We start from the raw sequence: 23,962 nt of genomic DNA, 5'->3' as shown, positions 1-23,962 counted from the left end.
CCCCGCCAGAGGATACCTGGAGAATCTTAGCACCAGGAGACATCAGGAGCACACACAGCCAATGACAGGCACGATGCCCCTGGGCAGTCAGCTCATGGACTTCTGTGAGGACTGAGATGGGGGATGATTGCTAGGTCTGCCGGGAGGCTGGGGCATCAGGGAGCTGGGATCAGGAGGCCCAGGGAGGAAGGAGCTCTATTCCTAGCAGAGAGCACAGCTGTCTGCAGCAGCTGCACATGCAGAGGGTCCCCTGGGCCAGGCTGATGGTGCTCCCAGTACCAACCTGCATCAGAGTGTGGAACCTGAAGTCTGTGCCGTGCATGCATAGCACTGAGGTTGACAGGGACATTCAGGGGAACCTGCAGCTCCAAGCCCCCAAAACTAAGAAATAAGAAAAACCTCACATTTCCAATTAAATTCCCTGTTCCCACAGCACAAGCCACCTGCCATCTACACTAGCAAGTTCAGTGATTCCTGGGTCCCACCCACCCAGTCCCTGGCTCCCCAGCTCTGCTCCGCTGCTGCCACCTCCTGGGAACTCCTAATAATCAGGACTCAGGGGCCCCTGATGCTGATCTCTCAGCCCACCAGGAAGGACTCTGCCTTCAGCTGGTCATTTACCATCATGGGGACAGGGGTGTAAGGCAGCCACTATAAAGACCTGGGGGTAGGAGAGAGGTGGGCAGTCACACAGAGCTGCACAGTGAGATGGGGACAAAGTGCTGGTGTAGGACCCAGGGCCTCAGCTGTGAGGGTGGCTGTGGCTAGAAGCTCAGGAAGGGAACTGAGGAGCACAGAGGTGGGAAGTTCCTGAACATTTGCAGGGACAAGGCTGGATTCCCAGAGGACCACTGTCAGCTGCAGCACTCAGAGCCTGGGCACCTCCTGGCTGCCCACCAACCAAGAGCTCCCACCTCCATCTCCTAACTCACCTGCTTCCTCCACTGTCTGACTCTAGGGGAAGGTTCCAGATCCTCCTCTGCCCTGCAAGGGGGTGGTGGGAAGCCCAGTCCCCTACAGACAACCAGCAATGGCCCCTGCTGAGGTGAGTGGGCAGGACCATCACGCCCAACTTCCTGGTCCCCACTCAGAGGTGACAGTGAGACCCAGGTACCTCCTGCTCCCTCAGGCCCTGATATGCATCTGTCCCTGGTGACTGTCACATCCCTCCTGATTCTTCCAGTGAGGATACCTGGGAGGACCCGTATCCCATTGTAGAAGGTCCACTCTGGAATGTTCCACAGCAGCCCTGCTGACACCTATTTACAAAAAGCCCAGGTGACACAGCCTTTAGGGACACATGCTTGCAGACATTTCCCCCAGTGGTCACATGGGCAGAGGCATCAGGGCCCTGAGTGTCCAGCCACTGAGTCTGACATTCCCCCTCCAAATGACCTAGGCTCTGACGTTGGTTCTGGGTCACCAGTCCAGGTGCACAAACCTCCTACGTGAGGTTCTTCCCTGGGTCCCAGGTGCCTGTCCCAGGAGATCCCTCTAGAGCAAATCTGCAGCTCCACCCAGGACCAGGACTGGGACAGTAAGGCTCACCTAGGCTCAGGGAAGAGCGTGTGCGCCCTCTAGTTGACATTTCCTGCCAGGTGCAAACAGAGGCCCCCATAGAGGGCAGGTGAGGGCTAACCTTAGGCAAAGGGCACCTTCAAAGGATGAAACTGAAGATGCAATGGGAGGGAGCGGTGGTGGGGGATGGGTGGTGAGGGATGGGAAGAAGCAGGGGGAGGGGAGGCACTGGGAAGGTCGGGGAAGGGCACAGAGCAGGGCTCCCCTCTCCTCTCCACTGACACTGGGGCTGGTCATCCTGTGGGGCTGTGTGCTGTGGGGTGTTAAGCACCATCTGGGATTCTTTTACTAAGTCCAGTGGGACCCCCTCCCCCAGCTGTGACAATCAGCAGTGTCTACACCAACCTCCAGTAACAACTCTGCATTTAAAATCCTCCCCTTCTTGGCAGAAGAACTGAGTGTAAGAGGGCAGAGACTGATGTTTGTCACTACCAATCACTTGAAGTCCCTGGAGAAGACATGTGTCAAGGTATGACCACACGGCTGCCTGAACCTCCACAGCACTGAGGGCTTCCCGGGTCTGTAGCCACACATGAGTGACACCTGCTGGGTCCGTGACATCATGGACATGGGGAGCTCTGTGCACACTGGGAAGAGGAAGCCTGTGATCTGATCCTCAGCAGTACTTCCAACAAGCAGGATGCAGGAGAATGAATCCTTACCTGTAAAGACGTTCAAATATGAAAATGAATTTATTCATTTATTTTTTAAAAACTGAAAAGAATTTACCATAAAAGACTGAACTTGTTTTTCTAAATGAGTATCGACCCTTATGTTTTTATCAAAATTACTTATAAGCAAATAAGCGGCATGAGTTTAAGAGCAAGTGAAATGCCAGAAGAAAATATTTGCAAATATACTTGTGATATGGATTTCATGTCTAGATTATATAACAAATGGGTATAAACCTACAACCAAAGAATAACCTAAATTTAGAATAGGTCAAGGACCCTGGCACAGTCCTGGGCATTTGTAATCACAGGAGTCAGATGCAAGATTCACAAGTTTGATGCCAGCCTGGGCAACTGTCCCAAAACAAAAATAAATAAATACATGTAAAGGCTGGGGGTGTGTAGCTCAGAGGTACAGCGCCCCTCAGATCAATCCCCAGGGGTGAAAGAGAAGAAGGAGGGCAAAGGGCTTGGAAGGCCTGTCTCCAGAGATGTTCCAGTGGCCAATAAGCAAATGACAAGATGCTCAGTGTCATTAGTCACTAAGAAACCAAATCAAAATCACAATGACACCTCACCCCACACCTTCCTACATTCCCCAGGGACTCTGAAGAGCTGCAGTCACAGTGGAGAACACCTGGGCACTTCCTGCCAGAGCCAGGCAGAAGCCCATCCACCCAGCACTCCCACAGCTGAGCACGTACCCACGGGATGGGAAACAGGGACTCCAATAGCTCCCCCAGGCTAAGGCTGTCCACACCATTCTTCACAACAGGCAGGTGTGGAAACAACCCGTGTCCATCAACAGAGGAATACATAAAAAACGTGGCTTATAAATATGTTGGATTATTGATTGGCCATAAAAAATAAAGTTCTGATGCACATTACAACCTAGGTCAACCTGAAAACATGATTAAACAAGAAGCAAATGGTATGTGGTTGTATAATTTCATTTATATGAAGTATCTAGAATAGGCAAATTCATAGAGACAGGAAATAGATTCAAGATTATCCAAGGCTAGAGAGTCCTGAGATGTGATAGCTTAATGCTTAGAGTTTTAGTGCAGGTGATGAAAAAAACCCTGAAATAGTAGTGGTCGTTGTATATTTGAATGGAATCATGGCATGTATTTGCACATTACAAGGGTTAATATACCACATTTTTGTTATAAGTATTGCACAATTAAAAGTTTTTAAGAAAGATGTATAAAATACACCCACTCTGCTTAGATAGTGTGTGTGTGTGTGGTGTGTGTGTGTGTGTGTGTGTGTGTGTGTGTGTGTGAGAGAGAGAGAGAGAGAGAGAGAGAGAGAGAGAGGTGAGGGACTAGAGATTGGCCCCAGGGGCACACTATCACCAATATACATTTCAATTTTTATTTTGAGACAAGGTCTCACTAAGTTGCCTGGGCTGGCCTCAAACTAGCAATACTCCTGTCTCAGCCTCCTGAACAGCTGGGATGAGAGGCTGTGTCATGTGTCTGGCCAGATAATCTTTATAATACTCACACGACGACTCCGATAGGCCCTTTGAGATGAAGATCCAAGGATTTCAAGACAAGAAACAAGCAGCCAACTGCAGACGCAGCTCACAAAGCTACTGCTTCCACCCTAAAGCCTCAAGAGACACTTCCTGAGGTCCTTCCTTTGAACCCTCAGGAACAGATGGCCCCCCCTGAGGCTGCCCATCCCCTGGGTGCACAGTTCTCCTACTCTGGAGCAGGACAGCTCCCGTTCTCTCACTTCACTGAACAGAATCAGGAGGCCTGGAGACCCTGAGTAAGCAGGACCCATTCTGCAGCCTGTAAGTCAGGACCACCTGTGCCCAGGGTCAGGACCAGCCTTCATCATTTGGACTCTGGGCCCCATCCCTGCTACAGACCCTGACACTGAACACAGGTCTCCTCATGACCACCAGGGGGCGACATGAGATGCACAGTCAACACTTGGCAAATTGATTCTGAGGCTTGGACTAGGCTTTGTCTCAGGTGGAATTGTGGCCTGATTTCCATCCCCAATAGACTGCAGGGTGTCTCCCACCTCCCCTCCTTACTGGTTCTGTGAGGACCCTGCACAGCCAGGGGTCTCTGAGAAGGCCCTGCCTCCTGGCATCACCCATGGAAAAAAGTCAGGGTGACCACAGGAGAGTCACTAGGTAGAGGACAGAGGCCACCCAAGGAAGGCATGGGCAGGCCTGAGCCACAGCTGCACCAAACAATGGAGAGGGAGGGTCTCCCTAAAATCTCTCCCTGAGGACCAAGGAGCCCATGGTCACCTACCTCCACTACCACAGTCCTCCCCTCCCAGGACACAAAGGGTGTGAAGTCCTGAGATAGCCAATCAGAGGCCAAGATGGAGACACCAGGACAGAGAGCAGGGCCCCTCACCAGCCATCACTCAGTGGCCCCCTTTCTAAACCCTAGACCTGTTTCTGTCCCCTTCCTACTGGAAGGAAAGCCACCTTCCTAGAGCATTTGAGAACATGGGGAAGATGTGGGGCTAACCTGGGATTCGCTGTCATAACGGAAATATGCCAGGGGTGAGGGACCCCAGGGGTTCCCTGGGTGGTCCTGAAAGCCCTGAGGCCAGGACACAGCTGAGGCCAGTGCTGGGTGACCTACTTCTCTCAGGGGTCACTGTCCCCACCTGCCTTGCTCCTCAGGGTGTGGCATGCAGTAGTGAAACCCAACAGGGAAAGCAGAAGGGACAGGAGGCAGGACTGAGAGGGAGGGGACAGAGAGGCTTCCTAGACAGAGACCCCGCCCCCAGCCCACGTGACCCAGGAAAGTGCTCCTGCCCTGGGAGGAGGCTGAGCTCAGAGAGGAGCAGGGCAGCAGGGCTGACTGGCCTGGACCTCGGCTTCCCAGGGGGTCTGCAGTGAAGCTCCTTCCACAGAGGGGACAGAGCAGCAGGGACCATGCAGCCCGCCTCAGCCTGTCCCTGCAGAGGGTGCATCCCCTGGCAGGGGGTCCTGCTGGCAGGTAAGAGGGGACAGTTCCCTGAAAGAGGGTGCGGGAGCCACAGTCCTGCTGGTACCACCCCTAAGGAGAACATAACCCTCACAGGGACACAGGGCTTCATTGGGAACCCAATGGGAACAGAGCACAGACAGAAGCTCACCAACAGGAAACTCTCAGTGACCAGAAACTGTTGAAGGTAGTCAGAAAGCTCAGGGGTTCTCTTTTCCAAGTTAAGCACCAGGGGCCTTTATATTTTGATTATCAATGTTGGCATCTCTGTAAGGGCAACTCTCCAAATAGAAAGGGCAAGAGAGGGCTGGGGCTGCAGCTCAGTAGTAGAGCACCTGCCTTGCACATGTGAGGCACTGGGTTTGATCCTCAGACCCACATAAAAATAAATAAAGATATTGTGTCCATCTATAACTAGAAAAAATGTTTTAAAAATAGAAAGACCAGTGAACATTGTCTGCAGCCACCAGCCTCAGACACTGGCACACAGACACCTGGACCCTCAGTGTGGGGACCCTGCTTCACTCATCCACAGGAGGCTGAGCCTGCTCCAGGCCCTGGGCCACAACAAGGGTCAGACTAGTCTCTGCCTCCTGGAGCTTCCTCTCTAGAGGGCAGGAGGCCAGGCCAGAGAGAGATCTACAGGTGAGGCCAGGTGCTGTGTAGACCTAGGAGGGCAGAGAGCAGGGGAATGTCCACAGGGAAGACGTGGGGTCTGTAAGGAGGTGGTCAGGGGAAGCGGGTGCCCAGGTGCCCTGGGTGTGAGCAGGGATCTGAGGGCACTGAGGGGCCAGCCTTGTAGATACCGGGAGACGATTGTTCCAGAGGAATGACAGGCTTAGGGGTCCTGAAGGAATGCATCTGCTGGCTTTGACCCAGGGACTCACCCACTCACCACACACCCCAAGGTTGAGGAATGAGGATTCCTGCTGAGGACCTGGGCCCCATCTTTCCACCCAATACGAAGGGCCCAGTATTGATGGATTTCTCTCTCTTCCCTCCTAGTCTCACTGTTAACCTTCTGGAACCCGCACCCCACTGCCCAGCTCACTATTGAACCAGTGCCTTTCGATGCTGCTGAAGGGACAGACATTCTTCTCCTCGTCCACAATGCATCACAGAATACCATAGGCTATTACTGGTTCAAAGGAAACACAACAGAAGACAGCCATGAAATTATATCATACTCGATACTCACACAGAACATTAACACAGGCCCTGCATTCAGTGGTCGAGAGACATTATACACCAATGGGTCCCTGCTGTTCACGAATGTGACAAAGGAGGACACAGGATTCTACACCCTACGAATCTTAAATAACGATCTCAGGCCTGTATTAGCAACTGGAGAGTTCCGTGTACATGGTGAGTGATGCCCCAGGCCCTCGGGTGTTGGAAGGGTTAATTCCACGGCACACACAAGACCCTGAGACCTGGGTCTGCCTACCTCCTCCTGTGAGTAACGTCCCCTCAATGGAGTTTGAGCATTTAGTGCAGGGCACACTCAGTACAGACAGACTTCAGAAGATCTGAGTCCTCTGTCGGAATCCACTGGCAGAGAGCAGGGTGGTCTGGTGGGAGGCTCGGCCCAGGCAGAGCAGTCTCAGCCCAGCCCCTGTGTCCTTCCCAGGAGCATGGCCCTGAGAAAGACCCTGCAGGACTGAGTCAGGCCTGGCCTGAGGGCCCTGGAGTCCTCACAGAGAAGGTCAGCCCAGGAAGCTCCTGCTCCAGACCTCGGTCCCAGGCTCCTGGCTCCAGGTGACCCTGAGGACATGTGGCCAGGGTTGGAGTTTCGCTTCCTGTTGAGGGCTGCTGGGGAGCAAGGATTTACTGGCCACCTGATCTGGTAGCTCCTGGAGGTGGTCACCAGCCAGGGCACAGTCCCAGGAGCCACATCTGGGCAAGGGCACCTGGGCATTTCCTTCTCCCAGGACTAGGTGTGGTGAGCACAGAGGGACAGGTGCCTCAGGCCAATCAGGTGCCCTGATGGACTTCTATGAGGCTCCACAGGAAGGTCCATGTCCCCAAGGGGAGGAACAGAGGAAAGAGATGCTCCTGGAGCTCCTGGTCCTCCCGGGACCAGCCCAGGGCGCTCTCACTGGGAGGCAGAGCAGAGTAGGGGCTTTTTCTTTGGGGGCAGCTCCTCTAAACCAAGGTCAGGTTACAGTGAGTATTTCAAGGTTAACTTAGAGACAACATGGTAAACCAGACACCACTTCCCATGTACCCAATAAAGGGAAACTGAGGCACGGGGAACACAGTTGCTGAATCAGGTCACACAGATCATGGGTGGCAGATCAGTGGTGCATGTCACTGTGCAGCCAGAGCCCTGTGCTCTGCATGCCGAGGGCCTATTAGGCATCTGTGGACCAGAGACCAGTCATTGGCTCAGGGCACTGGCATCCTGGAGGGGACAGTGTGGTCTGGGAGTGAGAGCAAATGGAGGATAATCAATTTTTACTCCGGAACCAAATCACCTGCCTCAACAGAATGTCCAGTCCTCCCCTTCACACAGCTAGTCCACACACTCCCTTGCTGGACTTGAAGCCACATGTGTCCTGGTGTTTTGGGTATCACTCCCTCTGAAGCATAAAGGACAGGACTTTCCTTTCTCACCCCCACTGGACCCTGCAACCAGCACAGGGCCCAAGGTGTAGCCAACTCTCAATGGTTTTGGGATAAGGGGGGGAGAGGATTGTGAATGAATGACCCTGAACCTATTCAGAGCCTGGAACCTGCTTGTGCAATCCCAGGGGGTTCTGCCACCTGCTCCCTGTCCCTCCTGGAGGCTGGGGCTCTTGCTCCATCCCACCAACCACCTCTCCTGAGGCCACCCAGGAGCCACATCACAGGATGCCCTTGGGGTGGCCGGGCTGTGGAGGGTCTTCAGGGTGACCCTGGGTCAGTTCTGAGGCAGCCATGAGGCTCTTGGACCTGGGGCTTTAAGTCACTGTAGCCCCACTGCTCACTGCCATGGTGATTCTGGCTGTCTTGCTCCTGCCTGTCCGTCCTCTCCCTCCTTCTCATTCAGGCAGGACTGGCCCTGCCCTGCACAATGAGCCATGCCCTTCCCTCCTGCACTAATGGCCATCTGTCCTGTCCACTTCCTGCTAACACCTGGGGCCAGACGCCCTCTTGCCATACTAAAGGGCACAGAAACAGTCGAGGCAGGTGCCCCTGTCAGCCTGAATCAGAGACAATGTCCCCGACTGTGAAGCAGGCCCCACTGTGTCCCTTCCAGGGCTCTTTCCTTCCATGACAATGACATGTGAAATAGGCCAGGACACAGGCCTGAGCATCTCCCCCATCTACTCTCTGCACTGACTCAGCGAGGGGGGCAGAGGCAGGACAGGGCGGCAAGCCCCTAGGTCCCAGGCTCCTTACACCCAGATGACTGGTGGCTCCATCCTGGTCCCTAAGTGGGGCTCAGGCTCCTCAGTGACTCCCAGGACCTTCCCCAAGAGGGAGCTGCACTGAACGGTGCTGTCTCAGGGGCTGTCTATTCCATATGTGCCTGTGTCCCCATGAGGACACCATCACCACAAGGGAGGTCTGTCCCCACATGGTGTGATGCTCCAGCCACGGTCACTTACATTAGGCTCTAGGCTCCGATATAGAACAATTGATGATCTCATTGTACTTCCTGGGTGAAAAGAACAGGAAGAAGGCATTCCACAGGCCTGTGTCAGGTGCTTCCCCACTTTGCTGAGTCTCCACAGCAATTGGGAACATAGACTTCTAGATTGATCAATAATACTTCTCTGAATTTGGTGTTGTGCCCCATTTTATATAACAGAGACCCTCAGATGTCCCCTCTGACCAGTTCAGTCTTCCACCAGGACCCACAGGTCTCTCCTTACTCAGGAGGCTGCTGGTTTCAAACTGACTTTAGCATCTGCCTTGGATCATAATGTGATCCCTCAGGACTTCAGAGCTCAGTCTAAGACATTGTGCTCCTTAGAGAAATATTTCTTTCAGAAAGGAGTCTTAGATCCTGGGTATTAAAACTATTTTCCCATATGGGAAAACTTTACCATCCCCCATTTCTACCCCAGGTCTGCCACACACAAGCCCAAGTCGACTGTATTTTCAGCAAGGTCCTGGTCCCCTCTTCCACCTCTTAGTGCTCATGTGTTTGGAACCATCCACTGGTCTCTCAGGACCATTCCACATGCCTCACCTGCTCTCTGCAGGGGGAGAGGGATGTAAAGACCAAGGACAGGAACATGATTCTGCTCTAAACCTTGTCTGTCCCCCTCACCCTAGAGCATTCTTTGGACTCAGGCTTTACCTTTCAGGTGTCAGTGGCTCCTGTCAGTCACCAGGAAACACCTGAGCAGAACTGCCCCCCTTGTGGCCCCAGCCTGACCACCAAACTGAATGCCCCCTGGTCTCCTGTGTGGGATTTCTGTTCACACACCCCATTCTCACATCAGGCTGTGGGGTCTTCTTGGGGTTTAGGCACAATGAGGTGTCCCATCATGACCCACATCTTGGATGGCCTTGAGAAACAAAGGCTCAGAGAACACACACGTGGGCTGAGCCCTGGAGTCTGTGCAGCTGGAGGGACTCTGTGTCTCAAGGCCAGCCAGGGCCAGCGAGGACCAGGAGAGACACAGGGTTGCTAACTCCCAGTCCTGGGTCTGTCCAGGACCAAACTCTGCAATTAAGTGCACCTGTGAGAAACTCTGTGCTTCTCCCAGACACAGCCCAGGGGACCCCACGACCACTGATCCCTCAGATCCTCCTACATCTGCCCAGGGTACCCACTCTGCATGGTTCTTCAGGACTCAGGTTGGTGGGAGGTGAGAGGCCAGCTCAGGTGGAAAGACACTTTTGCAGGGATCACAGGGCAATCCTCTCTTTGTTGTCTGCACAGAGAAATTACCCAAACCCAACATCACAATCAACAACTCCCAACCCATGGAGGGTGAGGACTCTCTAGCATTTAATTGTGAACCTGAGATTAATTATGCGACCTACCTGTGGAAGATAAACAATCAGACGATCCTAGATGGTGACAGGCTGAAGCTGTCCAACAACAACAGGACTCTCACTTTATTCAATGTCACAAGGAATGACATAGGACCCTATGAGTGTGAAATCCAGAACCCAGTGAGTGCCAACCACAGTGACCCACTCACCCTGAATATTTTCTGTGAGTAACTTCTATTCCTCCATTACCCTGGGTGTGAACTCAAATACACAGGGCCAGAGGCTGGGCCACTTAGTCCACCTCAGGTCCAAGTACAGAGACCCTCTCTCCTGGGCACCTGGACTGGCTATGCCATTTGCCCTAGGCACATCCAGGCAGGCCCAGCCTTGGACCATGAATAGGAGGGGAGGGCTTGTGGTTCCCTGGGGAGGCCTGGGGTCAGCCACCTGGGACAGAGAAGCAGGAGAATGTCACAGACTAATTTCAGTGAACAAAGGGGGTTTGGTTGAGACTTTCTGTGAGTGTGTAAGGTGCTGGGATTTGAACCAGGGCCTCATGCATGCTGGGCAGATGTTGTACCACTGTATTTCCCAGCCTAGTTGCGACTTTTAAAATAAACAAGGTTGTGACATGGATCAGTAGTTATATTGTGGTCTTCTACAGTCTAGGAATTTCCCCTTCTCTCTGATGACATTACATGTGGCTTTATTCTGTTTGCTCCAGATGGCCCGGATGCCCCCATCATAAACCCCCCAGACTCACATTTCCGTCCAGGGACAAATCTCAACCTCTCCTGCCACGCAGACTCTAACCCGCCTGCTCAGTACTCTTGGTCTTTCAATGGGAGGCCCCTGGAATACACACAAGAGCTCTCAATCCCCAACCTCTCTACAAATAATAGCGGATCCTATATGTGTGTCGCCCATAACTCTGTCACTAACCTCAATAGGACCACAACCAAGAATATTACCGTCTCTGGTAAGTGGACCCTGGAGCACAGTATCAAGTACTGGGTGGAGTCTTGATTTTTCTGGAAACAATGTGGAAGAAGTTACTTCCTAGCCTGGCACAAGCAAATCCTGTCCTCGCCTGAGCCTCCAGCTCCATCCCAGAGACTCTCATCTTGCTCTGATTTCTCATGACCAATCTAGGGTCCATGGGGAATGTGGGGAGGGGCTTCTCCCAGACCCAGAAAATCCCAGGTAGTGGAAGGAGCTTCCCAGAGAAGGGGAGGGACCTTGAAGTCAAGTCCCTTCTTTCCATCACTAACTTGTCCCTTTCTGTCACCTCTCTGCTTTCTTTTACCTCCTTCATGAGCATCAAGTAACCTGCATGGCTTTGCAATACATTCATCCTCTTTTTCCCCAAAAGACAGGAGCAAAGCCCCCTCAGATGGGGGACAAGCAGCTGTGCTCCTGTCCTGCTCCAACTCCATCTGGGGTGGGAGGGGTGGGTGGGAAAGAGGCCTGGGAGGCCCATCTGGAATCTGGATCAATCGTGTGGTCAGTTGGTGCCTCCCAAGTCAGGAGCAGGGGAGGGAAAGACCAGCCTGGGGGCAGATGCTTCTGAGTTGTGTCCTGGCTCTGAAGTCCCCAGGTACATAGGGTTGGGAACACAAGCCCATGTCATGCACCACGGAGAATAGCAGAGATGCACACCTGGAGGGACGGGAGCCTCACCTGCAGAGTCCCTGCGAGGCCTGGCAGGGCGGTGCCGAGAGCATGTGTTTGCAGAGAGGACAAGGTGCCGGGGTTGGTCAACACTGTGACCCTCATCTCCACAGGTTCCTTTCACTGGGATATTTAATCCACAGGCCAGGAAATAAAAGTCCTCTTCAAACTGACAAATCCTGCAGATTGGAATTTCTCCAGACACTAAGGTCATGAAGACAGGCTGGACCATCTTAATTCCCTGACAAATTATTTAATGAAAACTATACACTTTGCCTCTGAATGTAAAGCTACTTCCTGCCTGAGAGCCTGACCTTCTAGAGGCACAGAAAGTTCTAGAAAAAGTTTGCACAAGAGTGGATGGAAAAATTGTTCCACCTGAGGATGAGCTTGCTGGACAGATCCTATAGAGATGTCCAGGGACCCTCAGAGTGATCTGAGGTCAAAGGAGGGTCAGCCCTTTCCTTACATTGTCACCAGAACGATGACACCCAAACTCTGCAGAGGGTCAGGGCCATCTTGTGGACCAGCTTACACAACTCACTTGGGCCCTGAGCACTGGCTAAGTTCTCTGAGGAAGGACCACCTCATTGTACCCTCCTTTTTGTCCACAGAACCAGTGACACCGCCCCACCTCACAGCTAGCAACACCACGGTGGCGGAAGGGGAGTCTGTGGAGCTGACCTGCGTCCCAAATGACACTGAAATCTCCATCCAGTGGCTCTTCAATAACAAGACCCTGCCACTCACAGACAGGATGCAGCTGTCCCTAAACAACAGCATCCTCACCATAAACTCGGTCAAGAAGACAGATGAGGGAGAGTATAATTGTGAAGTCTCCAACCAAATCTTTTCCCAAAAGAGCAACCCCATCATGCTGACTGTGATCGGTGAGTGACCCTCTGCCCCCCTACATCTTACTGGGGGGATTTATCAATGGTATACAAAATGGATAAAAGTTACAGGAAAAAGAATATCAATGAAGACACTAATGCAATAAGCAGAATTGCAAAGTGGTTCGGAGTTTAGGCTGTCAGTGAAATGTATAGTCAACTTCTGCATTCATGAGGAACTGCTTCCAGAAGCCCTGCATATACCAAAGGATGCTCTAGAGCCTTATAAAGAATGGCATACTTGGGGCTGGGTATGTGACTGAAGCGGTAGCTCGCTCGCCAGGTTCCATCCTTAGCACCACATACAAACAAAGATGTTGTGTCCGCCAAAAACTAAAATATATATATAAATTCTCTCTCTCTCTCTTTAAAAAAAAAAAAAGAATGGCATTCTTCCCAGCAGCTTAGGAAGCTACCACAGAAGGATCACAAGTTCAAGGCCAGTCTCCAGCAACTTAGCAAGGCTCTAAGGAACTTAGTGAGACCTTGTCTCAAAACAAAAAATAAAAATAAGAAGGTCTGGGGACTTAGCTCAGTGGTAAAGTGGCCCTGAGTTCAATACCCAGAACAAAAAATAAATAAGAATGGCATAGTGTTTGCATATGAGCAACATTCTCCCTATTCCCTACACTTTATTTTGTAGCACTAGGAATGGAACCCAGGGCCTCATGCTTACTAGGCAAGAGATCTGCCATTGAACTACATCCAAGCCCTTTTTATTTTTATTTTACTTTTCAGTACTGGGGCTAGAACCCAGGGCTTCACACATACTAGGCAAGTGCAATACAGCTGAGCTGTTATTTTTATCCACAGCCCTTTTATTTTTGAGTCAGACTCTCACTAAATTGCCCAGGATGGCCTCAAACTTTTGATCCTCCTGCCTCAGCCTCCCAAGTAGCTGGGATTCCAGGCATGTACCACCATGCCCAGTAACTTCCATACACCTTAAATCATCACTAGATTTTTAAAAATATCTCCTACAATATAAATGTTGTATAAATCATTGTTATATGGTATCATTTAAAGAATAATAACAGAAAAAACCTCTGTACATTTTCAGTGAGAACACAATTTTTGTCGGACCCTGTTTTCCTTCTGCAGTTGGTTGAATCCACTGGTGTCAAGTCCGTGGATGCAGAGGGCCAGCTGCACTGAGCTTCTTATCTTGAGTCTGGCATTTACTCTCTTCGCACCAGATTCTTTTCTTTCTTTCTTTTTTTTTTTTTTTTTTTTTTTTTTTTTGACAGTACTGAGGGTTGGACTAGGGCTAGGCAAGTGGCAAAAGTGACAAGTACTCTACCACCAAGTTAAATCTCCACCCCTTTTTATTTTATTTTGAGACAAGTTCCTGCTACGTTGCCCAGGCTGACCTCAACTTGCAATCCTCCTGCCTCAGCCTCTCAAGTATCAAAACTACAGGTGTGCACCATGTGCCTGGTTCAAGATTCTTTTCTGTTCACTTTTTTTTTTTTTTTTTTTGGTGTGTGGTAAAATACACACAACCTAAGATTTGCCATCTTGGCCCCCTTGAAGCGTATGATTCAGCAGCATTAACCAGGTTCATATTCTTGTTCAGCCATCATCACTGTCTGTTTCCAGAACTTTCCCATCCTGCTGTGCAATAGATCTCAAAATATGCTCCTCTTGTCTGTCTGAAACTTCAAACCCTCTGACCTCCTTGACCACCCAGTCTCTGGTAACCCCCATTCTGCCTTCTACTTCTAGAAATTCAACATTTGTAGATTCCACATACAGGTGAGATCCTGCAGGGTCCCGCTTCCTGTTCCCAGTTTATGTCACTTCCTGTGTTGTCACAGTGATAGAATGCCCTTTTTTTGAAAGGCTGGCCAGCATTCCACTATGAACATAAGCCACCTTTTCTTTATCTGTTCATCCATTGACGGACACTTGGCTATTGGCAATGCTGCATGAATGTGGGGGTTTGGCTCTCTCTGACAGACTATTTCAACTCCTCTGTGCCTGTATTGGGAAGTGGAATTGCTGGATTATGTGGTTGATAATGTCCTTGGATACACAGAATGTTTCAGCTCTCATGAGGTCCAATTTATCTGGTTTTTGTTATTATGAATACTTTTGTTATCATAGCTAAGAAAACACTGTCAAAGCCAACATTATGAAGCATTCATACTACATTTTCTTCTAAGATTTTTATAATTTTAGCTCTTACATTTAGATCTTTGATCCATTAGGAGTTAATTTTTGAAGATGATACAAAGACTCAGATTCATTCTTTTTTAAAAATATATATATATATATATATACTTCTTTGTTTTAATAAATGCTTGTTTTTTAGTTTTATTTATGTGGTGCTGGGGATGGAACCCAGTGCATGCTAGGCAAGCGCTCTACAACTTAGTCACAACCTCAGCCCTTCAGATTCATTCTTTTGTATGGATATCCATCTTCTCAAGATCATTTATTGAAAAGATCCTTTTCCCCATTGGACAGTATTAGCACCCTCATCAAAATCATCTGGCCACAGGGGTGTAGTTAGTTGGAAGGAATAACTTCTAATGTTCTATAGCACAGTAGGATGACTGTGTTTGGCTAAGATTAATTCTAAATTTCAAAAAATCTAGAAAACATGATTTCAAATGTTCCCCCCACACAAAAAAATGATATTAATCTATATGTCTTTCTTTTTTTTTAAAGAGAGAGCGAGAGAGATAGAGAGAGAGAGAGAATTTTTTAATATTTTATTTTTTAGTTATTGGCAGACACAACATCTTTGTTTGTATGTGGTGCTGAGGATCGAACCTGGGCCGCACGCATGCCAGGCAAGCGTGCTACTGCTTGAGCCACATCCCCAGCCCCTAAATGTCTTTCTTTATACCAGTAGCATACTTTTCTGGTTACTGTAGTATTGTACTGAATATTGATTCTTGCAAGTTTGGGCTATTTGGGGTCCCTTGGTAATCCATATGAATTTTTAGGATAGATTTTTCTATTTCTGCAAAAAAATGTCCCTGGGACTTTGGCAGACTCGTATTGACTGTATAGATCACTTTAGGTAGTACTGTCATCTTGACTTCCAAATCATGAACATAGGATGTCTTTCCATTTATTTATGTCTTCTTTAATCTTTTTTTTCTCCCCAGCAATGTTTTGTAGTTTTCTGGGTAAAAATCTTTAACCACCTTGGTGAAATTTATTTCTACATATTTCATTCTTTTTGATGCTCTTATAAATGGATTTTTGTAAAGTTTCCTTTGGGATCGTTAGTATGTAGAAATACACAGTTGTTGCATTGCATATTGATTTCATTAGCCTGCAACTTTGCTGAATTTGCTTATTAGTCTTAACAGTTTGTGGAATCTTTAGGATTTTCTACATATAAGTTAATGTCATTTGCAAACAGAAATTTTACTTCTTTCTAAGATGTCTTTTCTTTCTTCTTTCTCTTTCTTTCTTCTTTCTTTCTTTCTTTCTTTCTTTCTTTCTTTCTTTCTTTTTTCCTAATTGCTCTGGATAAGACTTCTAATACTAAATTGAATAGAACTGGTAAAAGCAAGCATCCTTGTATTTTTCCTGATATAGAGGGAAAGCTTTTAGCCTTTTTCCATGGAGGACAATGCCAGCTTGGGCTTTTCGTATACAGCCTTTACTATACTGAGGAGGTTTTCTTCTAGTCCCAGTTTGAGTGATTTTTAGTATTAAGAGATGTTAAATTTCATCAGTACCTTTTAAAAGTTTTGGATTTCTTTGTTTGTTTGTTTTTATCTTTGAAACAGGGTCTTCCTTCTTGCCCAGGCTGGCTTTGAAATTAAAATCCTCCTGCCTCAGCCTCTGAAATAGCTAGGCTTACCAATGGGCACCAGCACAGTTGGCTAGTGCCCTTACTGATTCAGTCTCCTTACTAGTTAGAAATCTGTTTAGATATTCTCTTTTTTCATGATCCTGTGTTTGTAGGAATTTGCATTTCATCTAGATTATCCAACTGATGGCACACCATCAATTGAACTGAAAAATCTACCCTAAAATTAGTATGGATTATCAAGGAACCTCAGTACTCTTATTCTAAAGAAGTAATAATAATGTCTCCAATTTCACTCCTAGTTTTAGTAACTTGAATCCTCTCTCTTTTTTTTTTTTTCTTAATCTGGTTAAAAGTTGTCAATTCTGTTCATCTTTTTTGAAGAACTTTTGATTTCACTGATTATCTTTTTTTTTAGTCTTTAATTTATTTATCTTTAATCTGTGATTTCCTCCTGCTGCTAGGTTTGGATTTAATTTGTTCCTTTTCTACATCTTTAAGTTATAAAGCTAGATTGTTGATTTGAGATCTTTTTTTAATGCAAGAATTTATACCTATACACTTCTTGCACAAGATTCTTAACTTCCTTGAGCCGTGGATTTCTCAACTGAAAACTGCAAAGAAGTACTTGCTTCATGGTATTCAATTTAAAGATTGAATATAATAATCAATTTACCTTTCAGCAAAATGCCACACAGAGAAGAAATGTTCCATAAATGTTAGCTTCTATTACTACTATCACCCTTAGCCTCAAGGTCAGGTAGCCTGATCCACCTCTTATTAGCCACATGAATTTAAGTAAGCCTTTTCACCACTTTGAGTCTCAGTTTTTTCATTCATTAAAATGTAAATAATGTCTCTCTGACAGGTCACTGGTCTGTTGTTGTTGTTGTTGCATTATTTTTAATTTTTTTTAGACAGGGTCTTACTAGGTTGTGAGGCTGGCCTCCAATTTGAGATCCTCCTGCTGTGACCTCCCCATCACTGGGTCCCAATCACTGGGTTTACAGGCTTGCGCCACTGTGCCCAGCTATTTGACAAGCTTATAGTGTAGATCAAATGAGATACATACCAAGTATTTAGCACAGGGTCTCCATACCGGTAGACAACCGTAGAGCGTTAGCCATCAGCCTTGAGTTAACCGGTGAAGGCTATACCCAAAATAGTTGCCACAGAAATAAAGAAGAAACAGATGCAGAAAGTATTATATTTGGGCGGGGGGGGGGGCGTGTTACACAAAAAACAAAACCACCGGGACTTGGTTACTGCCCAAACATGGGAAAGATAAGAAGGAAGTTAAGTGCAGACTTTTGAGCCTAGTGTTGGTTTTCATCTCCTGAGATGCAGCCAGGAGGGGGTTAGGGTTAGGGTTAGGGTTAGGGTTAGGGTTAGGGTTAGGGTTAGGAAAGTGGAACAAGACAGGCAGGAGCCTGGGAAAGGCCTCAGACCACAGGGCAGAGCTGATCCCCGGGAGGAGACCAGGAGGAGGAGGAAGTGTTGGGAGGCAGTGGGGTTCTAAAGAGTTTCTAAAGAGGCCAGTGGGGAGTTCTCAAGACTCACCCATCAGAGGAAAGCCTCATCTTGCAAAATTGGGCTTCCTTTCCAACTCTACAGGGGACCATGGGAAGCGGGGGCTCTGTACCCACAAGGAGGTGGATTCGGAGTGCTCCCATCTGGGCTTTCTGTCCATTACGGAGACCTGAGAGGCACATAATCATGGCTCCCACAATTGCGAGGCCAAGAGAAAATGCACCCCTGAAAGGGTTGGCAGTCGTACAAAAATAGCAACCGCCTTTCCCAGGTTTCCAACGCCTTCAAATGACTGCCGACAGGGCAGCATGGAATTGAAGGGAGACCGATCACCAACCAGAAACAGGGAGTAGAGGAAAGATTGTGAGGATGTAGTATGCTTATCACCTCCCAGCACCTTCCACAGAAATGCATCCCTCAAGGAACAGAGACTACTTGGTGCAAGGCATTCCCCAAAGCACTCCCTCAGTAAAATCACTTCACCTTCATTTCTTCTTCTCTTTTCTTAACAGCTGGCCCAGGCGGAGATGACATCCCAGGTGGACCCTCACCAGGTGGACTCTCACCTGGGGCCATTGCCGGCATCGTGATTGGAGTCTTGGCTGGAGTGGGGCTGATAGCAGGCCTGGGGTATTTCCTGTTTTTCAGGAAGACTGGCGGGTATGGTGCCTTTCCTCTTCTTCCATGTTCTCCAAGGCCAACTGCCACGCTTGGGAGAGGGGAAGACTTCTTTACCTCCATCTCTGGGACTGGATCTCCTTTCCTTTCCTGAACTCCTCCTTCTCAGCATTCATTCCTGTGGGTGGTGGCTCTCCCTGCCTTCCTGCTCCCTGCCCTCCCTCTTGGACATGGTTATCCCCATCCCCATCCAGTTTGGAGGAACAGATCTGATTATGTTCCCCTGTCATCCCCCATCAGGAAGCCAAGGTCCAAGAAGGAAAACACAGGAAGAAATGAAAGGAGTATTATTAGGAGAAAGCAAATCACATGCTCTGTCGGCCACAGCAGCTGGAATTGGGAAGGACAGGACAGGAGGAGAGTCTAAGAGAAAGTGGGAAGAACCAAAGTCCTCTTGGACAATAAATAAAGTGGGGGGGGGGCGATAAGCCAGAATCGAGGATCATGGGTTCAAAGCCAGCCTCAGCAACTTAAAGGAAGGCTATAAGCAACCTGTCTCAAAATAAAAAATAGAAAGGGCTGGGTATATGTCTCAGTGGTTAAGTGCCCCTGGATTCAATCCCTGGTACCAAAAAAAAGGAAAGAAAAGAATAGACCTGTGCAGCAGGAGATGTAGCTCAGTGGTAGAGTAGTTTGTACTGGGTTTGGTCTTCAGCACCAGAAAAAGAAGAGAGAAAAAAAAAAACAGACCAAAGGAATAGTGGTTATGTTGAAGACTGAGGTCCTCCAAGGGTCAGCAGGACCAACCCAGTGTGAATGGACATCAAGGATCGCCAAATAATTTTCTGCTAACCGTGTCCTTCCTAACTCAGGGAGCAAAGGTCCTGTGCTTGGGAATAGCAGTCACAGTGTCTGATATTTGTTTAGGGCAAGCGACCAGCACGATCTCACAGAGCACATACCCTCAGCCTCCAACCACAGTAAGTAAAGCCACTCACCCAGTGAGAACCGTCTGCTTCATGTGTGCCCTGCAGGAAATGCCACAGTCACAGGCCACTCCCTCCCTTCTGAATTCTGACAGAGGAAGTCTCCACTGCCCAACCCGAAATTGGCATAGGTTCTCACACCCTTTCCAGCCACAACAGTGTCTTGAGACTTGGCCCCTGAGACAGGTTAGGCAGGCCTGAGTCAACCACAGTTCCAGGAGCCATTCCCTCCCCGCTCCCTCCTTCCCTTCCTGCTCTACTAGGGATGTGGGCATTTATTCTCCCTTGGTGAGACTGTCCTTGTCTTGTGAGTGTGCTGGGTGCTGCGGGTCTCAACGTCCCTCCTTGCCACGGGAGTATGTTACTGAGAAACACATCTTTGCGAAAAATCAAGCCTTGAGAGCTGGTAGACGGGGTGGACAGAGGCCTCCTTGGCTCCACCCGTGTTCCTCTGGTACTAGTGTGCTGGGTCTAAACCACAGACCCCAAGGGAAGCAGATTCCTTAATGGATGGTGGGCCACCTCCCTCAGCTCCCCACCCCCAACCACCACGGCCTGCCACCTCCTTCAGGTAGAAGCGCAAGGCCTTCATCAGCTCCGCGTTCCCTTGGTTGGTAACTCCTCTTTTGTTTCCTCAGGTCCGGACCCCTCTGACCACTCTCCTGACAAGGTAAGCACAGCCCATTTGCTGGCTCATGTTCCCCTGGAGAGAACGGAGTATTCTTGGGGACAAAATGTGAGACCAAGTCTGGGTCCAAGTTCTTCAATGCAACAACAAAGAAATATTGGTTAGTCACGAGTCCACCCCAAGGCGAGAATATGTCCTTTGCAATTGTCCCCATCCTGCATTTAAACCCTGGTGGCAACTCTCAGCTCTGTGCACCTTTGACAGGTTACTTAACCTCTTTAATCTTCAATTTTCTCACCAGTAAAATGGGCATTCTGCCCACTTCAATAAGCTAAAAGGATTAAGGAGTTAAGTACATAAAACACCCCATACACTTCCCAGCACAAGGAAGGCACCCATCCTTCTCCCATGCCTACTTCAAACAGGTCCTGCTCTTACTAGCAAAGGGGAGTTCCATTCTAATGGATCTGAGGTTTGGCTCCTTTATTTTATAATCATTTTTACAGAATTTTTCTCATCTTAACCTTTCAATTGAGTGCACACAAATACTGAAAAGTACTGAAGTCATAAGTGATCTTTCACAAGGGGAACACACCCATGTCTGCAATACCTGAATCCAGACACTCCGTGGTCATCTCCTTGCCCCCAAGAAGAATCCTTCTAGTCATTTCCCTACGAGATAGACCTCTGCCCAGATTGAGAGCACCGGAAATCAGGGTGCAGCATATCCCTTATGCATCTGGTTTCATTCAGCATTGTCTTGTGAGACAATTCATCCACAATTGTACATATTTGTGGTTTATTATTATTTTTAATTTTTTTTTTTGCAATGCTGGGAATCGAACCCAGGGCCTCGGCATGCCAGGCAAGTGCTCTACCACTGAGCCACATTCTCACTGCCGGGGTATGGTATTCCATTGTATCAACACCGTCATCCGCCTCTTCTAACCATTATTCATGAGGATGCTAGCAAGCAGAAAAACAGTAACCAAAGTCCCCTGCCAAAGCTAAATGTCCAGAAGAGGTGGCCACACAGTGCGGTTGAGTCCCATCAGCCAGGGTAACACTCTGACCTGTGACACTGAGCTGATTGCTGTTTCTACTTTCCAGGGGGATGATGTTGCTTATTCTTCTCTGAACTTCAACATCCAGGAACTAACACAACCGTCTTCACCCACCTCCCCGTCCCCGACAGCCACAGAAACTGTTTACTCTGAATTGAAAAAGAAGTAATGCAACCTGTTCTGGTCGATGCACTGGTGATGTGCTCCAAGTCTCAGCACCCTCACTAGGAGATCTCTTGTGGGGGAGGGGGAAGAAGTCCCTCCCCACCCCATTACACACCTCCCTTCTGTGTCAACAAATGGAAAGAACATCCGGGAGTGTTCGGGCACACCAATCTTCCTTCCTGTTGAAATTTGGCAAAGTAGACTTTGGGAGAGAATTGAAGGACCTTCCTGTCCCTCCGGGCTTCCTGACTTAGACTTGTTTTAAATTTACTTATCCAGAGTGTACCAATTCCTTCCCAACCCAGTCCTGACCTATCAGATTCTAACCTGAATTTTCCATAACATTGAGAGTTATGTCCTTTTCCACTTAATTACTTATGCCAGAAAAAAAGAGAGAGAGAAAGTAAAAGCAGTAGTAGTGGCTTTTCCATTCTCTCCAAAACCCACCATCCACAGGAAAATCTAATATATAACCAGTAGTGACCTGGGAAATTCTATAACTTTGTCCACTGTCAGGGTCGCTTATCTACAGGACCAGGGTCTGAGCACCTTGCTGCTTAGCTAGAATACCACCTAAGCCCTTTGGCAGAAATGTTTCCAGAGAACCCACCAGAAACAACTGGAAAAATATCTGCCAAGGTCCATAGGTGATTCCTAAAAAAAAGAAAAAAAAATGCAAAAATCACACCTATGCCTTTAATATCTGGATGGGTGTTATTCAAGGAAGTGCCCAGAAAAGAAGAGATTATAGCTTTTGCAGGGGGGAAAGAAAGCTTTTCATAGACAACCTGCTGAGAACTTGGAAAAGGAGTAGAGAGCTACTCTTCATAAATTATTTAAATTTTTGTTAAAGAATGTGTAATTGGAGGGTATTGGGAGTTTTTTTTTTTCCTCCTTTCCTGATACTTTCTACCATTTTAATCTTTGTAACTGCTTACTTAATGTGAATGGAATTATTCTTACTGGGCTTAGCTGTGTAGGCTGATCAGACCGCCTGAGGTTAAAGAAGCCACCAAAATGTCAACAGCCCTTGGCCAGAAGCCTCTATGGCTTTTTTGACAAGAGCTCCAAATAGAAAACAAGAAGAGGCTTTCCTCATTCGTGCCAGGAATGGACAAGTCACCAGCTCCTTCTCCATGTTTCTGCCCGTGTGTTCTGTCCCTGTCTGCTGGCGTCCCTTAGGGTGTGTTTGGTCCTTAAAAAATGGGAGCCTCTAAAGGGAACACCACTGCTCATACCAATGCGTGGTTCATGACCCAGAAAGCTGCACTGGTGCTAGTGCCCTTGGGACATAAGGGCTGTGAGAGGGGGTTAGGCCATAGTGGGGGATAAGCTGGCCCTGGATTTTCTGCTCTGAAACTTATCTTTTCTCACATAGGGTCAATGAGTCCCCATGTGTCTTAAGATAAAAATGAAAGACAGGAAAAGGAAAGGCAAATGTGCTTCTCATGCAGTCTTCTGCTACACAGATGGACTCTCTTTGGGGCTATGAAGGGAAAGGTTGTATTTGATATTTGCTGCTTGATCTCCTGCTCTGCCTAACAGGCCTCCTCCAAGAGAATTCACTGGGAATTCTCCTACTCAGGTACCTCTTCAGGGATTTCCAGCCCTGACAGAGACTGTATATAGTTTCCCTCATCCATCCTGTGCTGGGTTATTTAATTTTGCCAGACTAAGGCCACTTCTGAATTATTTGTAAAATTTGCTCTATATTTATAATAAAAAAAAATCATGTATCAGACTTTCATATGCTGTCTCGTGGTTGGTACTACTTTAGACAACACAAGTTTGCAGACAGAAAAGATTGCCCATGGGTACACCTATTTTTAGGTCAATGGGTATCTGATGCAGTGATCAGAATTAGCTAAATTCATTTGCATATTTGCTAACAAAGTGAGCACGTCTGGGAGCCACAGGTCACAGTTCTAACTTGCCTGGAAGGAATGTGGATCTTCCTCTGGGAGAGGAAATGCCATCAGGAGTAACAGATCTCCCGGCCTCTTCCTTAGGGGCAAGTGACACTCACCATCTAGGCATCTCCAGGTGAATCAGAGATGGAATACAACTGTCACTCACGAGGCGCTCCACAAACGGGGTCATATAGAAATCTCTCCAGCATCTTCCATCTCTTCGTTGCCAGTGCTTTTCTTCTGCCTTCTTACAGAGCCAACCTCGATAACTTTCATTTATTGACCCCACTAGGTATTAACTTATTCTCTCATTCCCATCACTTGTGATCAGCTGAAAGGTGCATGCTCTTTCTCTTCCCCCATCCGGTTTCTCCATCCCCGAGACTGCTGGAGGCAACACAAAATCAGTATCCACCTCCTGGCCAAATTCAAAGGAATTCTCACCGTCCTCACATTTCATTTTTATATCCTCTAACACCACCGATGACCTTTTTTCTTCTGGGCATTCTTCCATCCCCCACCTCTGTGGCACCCCTCCTCCACACTAGAGTTAGTCCTCCGACCTTTAT

General features: G+C 48.2%; 1 protein-coding gene across 3 annotated transcripts; it reads left to right on the top strand.

The window, feature by feature from the left end:
• Nucleotides 1-5,087: 5,087 nt before the first annotated feature.
• LOC113193282 (CEA cell adhesion molecule 1) lies at nt 5,088-23,230 on the top strand. 3 transcript variants are annotated; one of them, XM_077792881.1, is made up of 9 exons: nt 5,088-5,230; nt 6,224-6,583; nt 10,098-10,376; nt 10,878-11,132; nt 12,439-12,714; nt 18,535-18,682; nt 19,568-19,620; nt 20,265-20,296; nt 21,365-23,230. In XM_077792881.1, the coding sequence occupies exons 1-9, from the start codon at nt 5,167-5,169 to the stop codon at nt 21,485-21,487; spliced, it is 1,590 nt and encodes a 529-aa protein (XP_077649007.1). In that variant the 5' UTR covers nt 5,088-5,166; the 3' UTR covers nt 21,488-23,230. The 3 variants fall into 3 exon arrangements, with proteins under 3 accessions (XP_077649007.1, XP_077649008.1, XP_077649009.1); XM_077792882.1 differs by lacking the exon at nt 19,568-19,620 and having other exon boundaries at nt 21,365-21,449; XM_077792883.1 differs by lacking the exons at nt 10,098-10,376; nt 10,878-11,132.
• Nucleotides 23,231-23,962: the final 732 nt, after the last annotated feature.

Source organism: Urocitellus parryii, chromosome 15 (assembly GCF_045843805.1).
Source record: "Urocitellus parryii isolate mUroPar1 chromosome 15, mUroPar1.hap1, whole genome shotgun sequence".
Taxonomy (NCBI): Eukaryota; Metazoa; Chordata; class Mammalia; order Rodentia; family Sciuridae; genus Urocitellus; species Urocitellus parryii.
The sequence above is the reverse complement of the archived record's forward strand: the minus strand, read 5'-3'. Positions and strand labels throughout refer to the sequence as shown.